Below are 10,490 nucleotides of genomic sequence, written 5' to 3' on the forward strand. Positions count from 1 at the left end.
GGAAGCGGATTGAAGAAAGGGAGCCAGAATTCATGCATTGTCTCCCGTGCCAGGTGCCGAGCTCGGGGTCCCCTGTGTGTGTGTATGGGGGGGGGCGTTCCCAGCTCCCTTTGACAGCTTGCGGGGAACTGGTGCAGGTTGCACGGTTAGGACGGGGCTGAGCGAGGGGCCTGGGACTCAGGGGTTTGGAGCCCAGACACCTGCATCTCTGGAAGTCCCTTGGCTGTGATTCAGGTAGCTGAGAATGTGGCACCTCCCCAGCTCGGTCAGGCCACAACAGCAGGAAAGAGCTGCAGGACTTTCCCAGCGGGGAGCGGAATTCCCAGACTGGGAAATTCCCGCGCCCCCAGGGAAAGGCAATTAGGTTCAGGCTCCTGCGTCCTGGGCAAGAGGGGATCTTTCTGTGTCTGTAGGGTCTCCTGGACCCCAAGAGTCTAAGGTCCCAAGGATCTTCAGGGAGTGGGCTCCCACCCTCAAGGAGAGGCAGATGCAGAATCAATTTTGGGAGACTATGGGGGCGGGGCATTTCGTCTATCGGTTAAGACACTTGTGTCCCACACCCAGCTGCCTGGGTTTGATTCCCAGCTCCACTCCTGACTCCAACTTCCTGCTAATGCAGACCATGGGAGGCAGTGGTGATGGCCCAAGTAATTGGGTACTTGTCATCCAGATAGGAGACCTGAGTTGAATTCCTGACTTCTGGCTGCAGCCCATGGCAAGGCATTATGGGACAAGAACCAGTGGGTGGGCACTCTCTCTTTATCTGTCTCTGCCTTTCAAATAACTAGAAGCAAGAAAGAAGGAAAAGAGAACAGGTTTATTTTTTAAGGAGTCTTTATTTCTCGCCACTGACCAGTAGGGCGGTTACCAACACAACTCCCTTAGGGAGCAGAGGTTCGGTGATGTAGCGACGGGTCAGTCACCAAATCAGCATTAGTGAGACAACCTGATCAGATAAATATCTTCTTAAAAACATAAGTGAAGGGAGGCACAGGGGCCAGGAGGCCAGGTGGGATCGACCCATGGTTCTGCTCTGTTTTCACGGAAAACGTGTGAGAACCAAGGCAGCTCCTACGCTGGGTACCCCAGGATGCGCTGAGCTTCCAAATAAATACATTCATCGGCAAATAAATAAATATTAAATAAATAATAAATAATCAATAATCACCAGTGCAACTATAAATAGAGGGGCCCTGCCCTGGGCGGGGGGCGGGGCTCCACATTGCAGAGAAGAGTGTAGAAACATCTGAGGAGAGGAAGGCCTAGGTCTGGGTGACAACTTCTCTCAAGGGCTCTTCTAGAAGGTTCTGGCCTGAACCCACGGCTACGTGGTCCCCACATTCCGGATGTTCCGGGCTCAATCTGAGAATGGAGTTCTGAAGGCCCCAGTGAGTCCTGGAAGCCTCAGTTTGAATGCTTTGGTGTGGCCAGGGCCCTGACTGTGCAGGCCTACACCACCATGGTCCAGGTTTCTAAGTGGTGGTGTTAAAAATTCTGAGGTCTGATTCTGAGCCCCTCATTTCTGTTTCTAAGCTAGAGGAGGATGAGAGGGGCTGAGGGCGCCCAGAGTGAGGGGGCTGGGGTGGGAGAGGGGGAGGAGTGGTGGTCAGTCCCCTCACAGGGCAATGATCCCAAAGTAGACCTGCCCGGACTCGGCAAGGTCCAGGTACTCAGGCTGGTTGACCTCGGTGCTGAGCCGGTCACCCTTCTCCAACTGGAAGACGCCGCCCAGGTAGATGGGCTCGTACCAGGCCATGGGCTCAGCCTCCTCGGGGGTCTCCCGGTGGCAGGGGCTCTTGATGGCAGAGAGGAGGTTGACCTTGTTCGGGTAGGAGACGGCGAAGCGGCTGACAGTGTGAGTGAGGAGCACGTAGGAGCGGCAGCCTTGACCGCTGAAGAGAACCTGGGAGTAGATGAGGTACAGCCCGTCGGCCGGCACCACCAGCTGGTTGTCCGTGAGCTTCATGCCGTTGGCCAGCAGGGCGTTCGCACGCTGGCTCAGCCACTGGAGCTGGCCCTCCACTTGCGGGTTTGCTGGAGAAAAAGAGAAGGGAGGGAGGGGTGAGTCAGGGTAACTGTGACGGTTCACCCTCCACATCCTGGGCCCCACATTCTGCCTGCCCTCACATCCGGTTCCTGCTCCTCCGTGGGCCTTCCCACATCCCATCTAGCCGTGGGGTTCTCAGTGCCCCCTCTGTTCCTCCACCCTCCCCTTGAGCTCAGCAGGTGCTTCTCACTCCGTCTCCCACATCTCAGCCCTCAGATCCCCTCCCTCCAAGTCCCGCGTGCTCCTTCGCGCCCTGGACACCCACTCAGAGCTCTTACCTACTACGTGGGCTAGAGGCTTGTCACTCAGGGCCCGAGAAGCTGATCCTGAGAAGAAGAAAGACAGAGCTGAGACCCCTACCCTCAGGAGACGATATCTCCTCCCAAAACCCAGACTCTAATCCCCGCCCTTCGCTGCTTGCTTCCCGGGACTACAGCTCCCCTCCCACTCAAACCCAGGACGGTAGGAGAAGCTAGAGACACTTACTGAGGGTGACCATCTGGGCCACAGGGTTGACTAGATGGAGGTTGTTTGGGGACTGCTGGGAGAAAAAAGGAGAGGATTAGCATGGGGGAATCACGCTCAAAGGAGCAACAGGTGGCAGCTCAGCCGGCTTTTGCTCTGCTGTCTCTTCATCCATCCACTCATCGGGCTCCTTCCCTCCCTCCCTCCCTCCCTCCCTTCCTTCCCCCTAACAACTCTTTCGGGAGGTTCCTTCTGTGTACCAGACGCCCTGTCTTCACCCCCTCTCGTCTCTGTCTCCGCATGTCCCTCCTTATCTCGCGTATCTCCCACATCTCTCTATCTGCTTGCTCGTTCATTCATTCATTCTTGCATGCATGCAGCCAAGGTCTAGTGAGCACCCTCCTCCTCTCCACATCTCCCTCTGCCTCCCCATCTGGCCCCACGGTTTCCCGCCCCCATCCTGTCAGCTAACTCATTCATTTCTGTCGGCCGCCACGCACTCACCTCTTCCTCCTGAGGGCCGATCACCCTGAAGTGCAGCAGGCAGAAGAGCGTGGTGGCTCCAGCCACGAGCAGGAAAGAGAAGAGGCTGAGGCAGAGGCAGCGCTTGGAGCCCTGGGGCCCCCCTGCCTTCTTGGGGAGCGGCCCCTCCGCCAGCTCGACGTCCCGAATCATACTCTCAGTGCTCATGGCGCTCTCTCCAGAGGGAGGTGGTGGAACCGGGGGCTGGTGCGTGAGAGAGGAAGACGGCACACCGGCTGGCAGCTTGTCTGGCGGGGCGGCGTCTGGGAGTTACTGCCGGGGGAGCCTGGAGTTGCTGCTCTCCCTCCTAGCTGGTGCCCGTGTCCTCACTGAGGGAGCTTCTCTGGCTGGGTGTGCACACAGCTGCCTTTATAGCCCGCGGGCGAGAGGGGGGCGGGGAAAGGCTCTCATTCACCCAGCGGAAAACTTCCTTGGTGGAGAAACCCATGAGCTCATCTGGAGGAAGCGGTAGTGGGCTCTACACCTTCTCTCTCGGTTTCTTCTCCATCTCGGGGGTGGGGGCGGGGCTTTGGAAAGTTGGGGACACCCAGGCATCAAGGATACTCCTCACCCTCCCGACCCGGATTTGGAGGCGAATGTCTTGGGCCAGTTACCAGTGCAAGCAGAGCAACCTGGAAGCTGGATCCTGGTTGCCCCTGCCCCCACCACGCCTACTTTGGGGGACCGATGGGTGTGCTGTTTCCCTCTGATTTCCAGACAGGACTCCTGTGGGGGGTAGAACTTGAAGTAGGAGGGGCTTCAGAAGGCTGAGACCTTGAGCGGGAGAAACCTGGGCGGTGCTGGGTCTGAGACAGGTGTCTGGGTCCCCGGGGGGGGGCAAAAGGCGCTGGGGGCTGGGTGCATGGGGTGTGCATGGGGCCCCTGGCAGGGCTGGGTGGAGGATAGCAGGGACAAGCCTGGGACAGCCCCAGAGGGAGGGAAATCAGCCCTGGGAATTCACGGCCCCACAGGGCACGGCTTCTCCTTTCATTCTGAACCCGGATCCCCACTACTGGTTTCAATCTTGATTTCCAAGGGACTCTGAGGTCCCTGATTTTTTTTTCATGAATCCACCCCTCCCTTCCAAGCCCTGTTATGCGGCTGCGTGTCCACAAAGTCTGCTGTGTTCCACACCCCCTGGTGCTCCTTGGGGTCCTGTGCAAAGCTCCTCCTCAGGGGGTCTCCATCTGCACCCTCACCATCTGGGACAGCCCTCCCTTTGTGTGGTCCCTTCTCCCCAGAGGCCCCCTGTGACCCCCTCCCTCAAGCCTCTAGGAGAGGTCTCCCGGGGACCCCCTGACTCCCACCCCCCCAGACCCCGGGGACCCCATCTCTCCAGTCTTCCCAGCTCATCCTTTGGTTCCCGTGTAGCACTTTGGCTGCCTCTCCCCTGGGAGTCGGCCACACACCCCTGGAGCTCCTTGGGGGCTTTTTATCTCCTGGACCTCTGCCCACAGTTCCCGACCCCTCTGTGGCCCCCGTCCCTCTCTCCATTCCGTAGAGAGACCTGGGGAATTCTCCCCTCCCAGAGTTAGAGACCGACACACGAGCAGACAGCACTTCAGAGAAAAGAGGTTTATTGGGCTTCACTGAGGGCGAGGGCGCAGGTGTCTCCCCGGGGGTGTCTGGTCAAGCGGTGCTGGCTCGGCGGCCCTTTCGCTTCCTTCTCGAGCCCCCCAGTTCCTCAGACCTCTCTCTCTCTCTCTCTGAGCCTTGTCCAAGTGCCTTGTCTTTAGCTCTTGAGCCTGTTCAACACTCTCTCTCTCCTGACATCCTTGTGTTATTCCCCTCTCTCCATGCTCCATAAATAAATAACTTAATTCCCCCCCTTCATAAATAGTCCCCCTTCCCTGCCTCTAGTCTTCCTCCCAAGCTGCCCTGTGTCCCGGTCCGGGTCCAGGCGCAGGCCCCACCTAGACAGTGGGGAACAGCAGGACAGCTCCGGCTCTGAATTTCTAGGCAGGCGGCTCTGAATTTCTAGGCAGGCGTGACATCCTGGGTTCAGGGAGGTGCGGTCCCCTGGGGGGCCTAGAATTCCTTCTTTGAAGGCTCCAGGTGACTTGAGTGGGGGAGACTTGAGACTGTTGGAATGGTCCAAGGAGAGGTGGTGGTGATCCTTGAAACAGTCAGAATGGAGTCAAAATGGGGAGAAGGCCTTGAAGCCCATTTTTTTTTTCTTTCTGGATTTTTCTAAGGTCTACAGAGCAAAGGCTCCAAAGAAGACACTACTGGGGCTGAGGAGCAGGTGGGCGATGCCATCTGTGTGGGTAGATAGCTGGTCTCCCTGGGTGAGCAGGAACACGGCCCCCTGGTACACGGAGCGCACCCAGGGTCCCTGCGGCCCTGGGCACACGGACTTCTGGGCGCTGAGGAGAGGCACATGGAAGGAGTACTGGGAGGAGAAGAGCTGGACCTCGTGAGCCAGGTAGAGAGGCGTGGGCACGGCCTTGGGGGAGCAGCCTTCCCCAGAGAAAACCACCTGCGAGTACACGAAGTAGAGCCCGCTGCTGGGCACCAGCAGGGAATTGTTGCTCAGGGAGAAGCCGTGGCGGAGGAAGGCCCGATCCGTGTTCGCTCTCCAGCGCAGCGAGTCCTGCGCGCTGGGGTCTCCTGGGGTGGGGAGGGAAGGGCAGGTCAGAGTCTCAGCCCCTGAGGGAGCAGCACTGGACAGCTGAGCTCAGGTGAGGGCTGGGGGAGGTGCTAGTGGGGGAGGACTTGGCGGAGGGGTGTGGGTTGTACTTGGGACCCTGGTGGGGCTGTAGCAGGAGAGCCAGGGGGCTGTGTGTCTGGGGCCCGGTGGGTGTTTACCAACGAGGTGCGCAGCAGGTTTGAGGGTGCTGTGGCCGAAATGTTTCTGAAGGCGCTGCTGGGCATTCCGGGCAGCTGAGGGCGGGAACTCAGCCCCAGGGAGCCCCTAGGGGAGAACAGAGTTGAGGGGAGCTGCGAGGCTCAAGGTTGGGCGCACCCCGGCAGCTCCCCATTCTCCTGCGGCCTCACCTGGGCCCCAGGCGGCGGCGGGGCCAGCAGCAGCCCCAGAAGGAGGGGGAGGTAGAGACGTCCAGGTGGTGTCATGGGGAGAACCTGCAGGGAGAGAGAGAAAGAGAGCGCGCCCCGCGGAGTGAGAGACGGTGGGTGGGGCGGGGCACGCAGCGGAAGAGGGACCTCCCGCCCGCCCGCCCGCCCACCGAGACAGCCACCCCAACGACAGGGCGACAGAGAGAGAAGAGGAGGAGATGCAGGCAGGGGAGCCCCGAGGTGAACAGGAGAGAAAGAGAAAGAGACAGACAGGAAGGTGGCAGAAACAGAGAGCCCGTGACAGGGATGACGCACAGCTGGAGAGGCAGACACAAGACAAACCAAAAGCAAACCCACCAAGGCCCAGGCCCAGGCAGGTGGGGGGCGGGGAGGGGAGGCGCGGGGTGCCAGGCAGGTGGCGCCGGCCTGTGCCCGGGCCGAGGGGGTAGGAGGCTGTGCGGCAGCCCAGGCAGCTGGGCAGAAGACTCTCACCTGCTGTGCGGGGCCCCTGGGCCCGGACGCTTGGGTCCCTTTATAGAGGAAGCGGCAGTGGCAGCGGCAGCGTGGCAGGCGGCGGGCGGGTTCTAGGTCGGGGCTGGGGCCCGGGGAAGCCCCCAGGGCTTAGAAGATGCTGCTGTTTCAGTCGAAGGCAGGAAAGGCTGGGGCCTAGGAGGGAACCACCGGCTGGGGGCTCGGGCGATTGAGTTCTGGGAAGGCGAGTGGGGTCAGGGGAACCGTGGGCTGGGACGGCCGCGGAGGGAGGGCAGGCCCAGCAGTTCCAGAGAAGGGACAGGCGTTTCGGGGAGGACGAGCGGCAGCAGCCTGGGTGTGGGCTGCAGGCCAGTTCCCTGAACAGCCAGCGCAGTGAACACCTCTGCACCCCACCAGCTTCCTTCTCGGGCAGCCCTGGCCCTCGTCTTTGCTCGTCCCAGTGTGTGCACTTTCCAGGCTGTCTGGCAGGTCTCAAACAGGGCTGTGTACCTGCTGCCTTGGGGAAAGGAGCCCCCTCTCCCTCTCCAAGTGTCCTGGCTTGGAAGATGAATCACCCCCGTGCCAAGATGATGCTACATGCTCTTGGATGACAAGCTCCCGTCCCACCCTGAACAGTGCCTGCCCCCTCACTCCAGCCTCAGCCCCCCCACATCAGATTTCTGTATCCCGTGGAAACACCCCCTCCAGGGTCAGTGCTGGGGCCACTGCTGTGTGATCTGTAGTACAAGCTTCAACAGTCCCCCCAGGAGAGGCCTAAGGGTGGTGGCCTAAGCTGGGGTGGGCGTAGCTAAGGGACTTGCCTTGAAACTGCGTTTGCAGAGCCAATGCACTATTTCAATACTGTTCAATATTCTTATTTTCTTTTTTTTAAGATTTTTTTTAAAGATTAATTTACTTGAAAGACAGAATTACAGAGAGTGAAAGGGAGAGAGAGAGAGACAAAGAGAGAGAGAGAGAGGTCTTCCATCCACTGGTTCAGTCCTCAAATGGCCGCAATGACCAGGGCCAGGCTAAAGCCAGGAGCCAGGAACCTCAGCCGGGTTGGGTCTTGCACATGAATGCAGGGACCCAAGCACCTGGGCCATCCTCCATTGCCTTCCCAGGCACGTTAGCAGGGAGCTGGATCTGGAGTGGAGCAGCTGGGACACGCACCAGCGCCCATGCGGGATGCAGGCGTGCAGTCAGCGGCCCAATTCGCTACACCACAGCGCCAGCTCCTATTTTCTGTTGTTGATGGATAATTTAGGTGCAGGGGAGTGCACACCTCTTCTATGTGCTGTGATGAATTTTCCCACTGTATGTGACCCTGGAGCTGTCACCCACTGCTATATGCTTTCTGGTCCCCAACAGGTTCCCTTGTACCCCCGCCCAGTCAGTCACCTCCCAGAAAACCAACTGCTCTCTGGCCCTGCTCACCGCAGCTTGGTTCTTCCTGCTTGTGGACTTAGTATAAATGAAATCACAGAGGAAGTGCTCAGGAGCGCTCGGCATCTTTCACTCAGCGTATCTGTGAGATTCACACACGTGGTCGCATCTGTCAGAATTTTACAAATATATTTTTAAATGTAAATGACACCTTTTATTGTTGAATTGCTGCTCTTTTAAAAAATATCTTTTATTTATTTGAAAGACAGAGTTACAGAGAGAGGTAGAGACACAGAGAGAGGTCTTCCATCTGCTGGTTCATTGAACAGAAAGTCGCAACGGCTGGAGCTGTGTCGATCTGAAGCCAGGAGCCTGGAGCTTCTTCCAGGTCTCCCACATGAGTGCAGGGCCCAAGGACTTGGGCCATCTTCTACTGCTGTCCCAGGCCATAGCAGAGAGCTGGATCAGAAGTGGAGCAGCCGGGACTAGAATCGGTGTCCATTTGGGATGCTGGCACTGCAGGCCAGGGTTTTAACCCACTGCGCCACAACACTGGCCCTCTACAGATATTTTTTAAAAGATTTGTTTATTTATTTGAAAGAGTGAAAGAGAAAAGAGAGAGAGGAAGACAGAGAGAGAGAGAGAGAGAGAGAGAGAGAGAGAGAGAGAGAAATCCTCCATCCATTGGCTCATTCCCCAAATGGCTGCAACAGCCGGGGCTGGAGTCAGGTACTCCATCTGGGTTTCCCATGTGGATGGCAGGGACCCAGATACTTGGGTAAGCATGTGCTGCCCTCCCAGGTACATTAGACCAAAGCCAGGATGCAAACTAGCGCTGCGATGTGGGCTGCTGGCATCGAAGGGGCAGCTTAAGGTGCCACACCACCTCATGAGCTCTCAGCAGTTGTGTGTGTGATGCGAGAGTCCATCGGATGAGCACACTCTAATGTGTGATGTGAGTCCATCGGATGAGCACACTCTAATGTGTGATGTGAGTCCATCGGATGAGCACACTCTAATGTGTGATGTGAGTCCATCGGATGAGCACACTCTAATGTGTGATGTGAGTCCATCGGATGAGCACACTCTAATGTGTGATGTGAGTCCATCGGATGAGCACACTCTAATGTGTGATGTGAGTCCATCGGATGAGCACACTCTAATGTGTGATGTGAGTCCATCGGATGAGCACACTCTAATGTGTGATGTGAGTCCATCGGATGAGCACACTCTAATGTGTGATGTGAGTCCATCGGATGAGCACACTCTAATGTGTGATGTGAGTCCATCGGATGAGCACACTCTAATGTGTTCTGTGAGAGTCTATCGGATGAGCACACTCTAATGTGTTCTGTGGAGGCATTTGGTTTCTTTCTAGTTTTTAGCTAATATGAAAAGCGTTGATTTGAACATTCTTGTAGAAGAGCCAGTTTTCTCTTAGCTTGTAAGTTAAAGGTTCTTTTTTTTTTTTTTAAAGATTTATTTATTTAATTTGAAAGTCAGAATTACACATAGAGAGGAGAGGCAGAGAGAGAGAGAGAGAGAGGTTCTCCATCCGATGATTCATTCCCCAATTGGCTGCAATGGCCAGAGCTGGGCCAATCCAAAGCCAGGAGCCAGGAGCTTCTTCTGGGTCTCCCTGGTGGGTGCAGGGGCCCAAGGACTTGGGCCATCTTCTACTGCTTTCCCAGGCCATAGCAGAGAGCTGGATTGGAAGTGGAGCAGCCAGGACTCGAACTGGTGCTTTACCCTCTAAGCCACAGTGCCGGCTCTCAAATATTATTGTTGTTGCTATTGCTGTGGTGAATTGGGCAGTTGAGAGGGGCTGGGGCTTGGGCTGGTGAGGCTAAAGTGCTGCTGCCCTGGGCACACTGCACTCAGGCACAGGTTCTGGAAGGGTCATGTATCCTGTCGTGATAAATTCTTATTCTGAGCACGCGTGAGTGATTTCTCCTGCTTTCCCAGCAGGAGCTCCTGCTTTCTTAGCAGGGAGCTGAATCGGAAGTGGAGCAGCTGGCCCTGTTCAATCCAAGTTTTGTGTGACATGGGAGCATCGAAGAGCTAAGATTCTGTCAGCGAGATTATCAGTATGAGGGGCTGGTGCTGTGGCGTAGTGGGTAAAGCCGCTGCCTGCAGTGCCAGCATCCCATATGGGTGCCAGTTCGAGTCCCGGCTACTCCACTTCCGATCCAGCTCTGCTATGTCCTGGGAAAGCAGTAGAGATGGCCCAAGTCCTTGGGCCCCTGCACCCATGTGGGAGACCTGGAAGAAGCTCCTGGCTCCTGGCTTCAGATCAGCATAGCTCTGGCCATTGTGGGCCATCTGGGGAGTGAACCAGCAGATGGAAGACTCTCTCTCTTTCTCTCTCTCTGCCTCTCTGTAACTCTGCCTTTCAAATAAATAAATAAATCTTTAAAAAAAAAAGAATATCAGTTTGACAGATTAAACCAACGAGGCCCACTGATCTGGATCTCACTCTGTGGACCCTGGAACGGGAGTCAAGCTGAACCTCTTCCCTCTATAAAGTCGGTGCCCCAGGTGTTTCGTTATAGTGATGGAAGGCTGACGACACAAGGCAGGTCGG

At 56.9% G+C, this 10,490-nt stretch overlaps 2 protein-coding genes across 7 annotated transcripts; both read right to left on the minus strand.

Annotated features, from left to right (window-relative positions):
* Window positions 1-816: 816 nt before the first annotated feature.
* TNF (tumor necrosis factor) lies at window positions 817-3,379 on the minus strand. 4 transcript variants are annotated; one of them, XM_008262537.4, is made up of 4 exons: window positions 3,017-3,379; window positions 2,534-2,588; window positions 2,326-2,373; window positions 817-2,034 (listed from the first exon to the last, which is right to left on the minus strand). In XM_008262537.4, the coding sequence occupies exons 1-4, from the start codon at window positions 3,200-3,202 to the stop codon at window positions 1,616-1,618; spliced, it is 708 nt and encodes a 235-aa protein (XP_008260759.1). In that variant the 5' UTR covers window positions 3,203-3,379; the 3' UTR covers window positions 817-1,615.
* A 1,215-nt stretch (window positions 3,380-4,594) lies between these two features.
* On the minus strand, window positions 4,595-6,949 carry LTA (lymphotoxin alpha). 3 transcript variants are annotated; one of them, XM_051854169.2, is made up of 4 exons: window positions 6,542-6,949; window positions 6,032-6,115; window positions 5,843-5,948; window positions 4,595-5,644 (listed from the first exon to the last, which is right to left on the minus strand). In XM_051854169.2, the coding sequence occupies exons 2-4, from the start codon at window positions 6,104-6,106 to the stop codon at window positions 5,232-5,234; spliced, it is 594 nt and encodes a 197-aa protein (XP_051710129.1). In that variant the 5' UTR covers window positions 6,107-6,115; window positions 6,542-6,949; the 3' UTR covers window positions 4,595-5,231.
* Window positions 6,950-10,490: the final 3,541 nt, after the last annotated feature.

The sequence above is a fragment of the Oryctolagus cuniculus genome, chromosome 5, assembly GCF_964237555.1.
Source record: "Oryctolagus cuniculus chromosome 5, mOryCun1.1, whole genome shotgun sequence".
NCBI classification, from domain to species: domain Eukaryota; kingdom Metazoa; phylum Chordata; class Mammalia; order Lagomorpha; family Leporidae; genus Oryctolagus; species Oryctolagus cuniculus.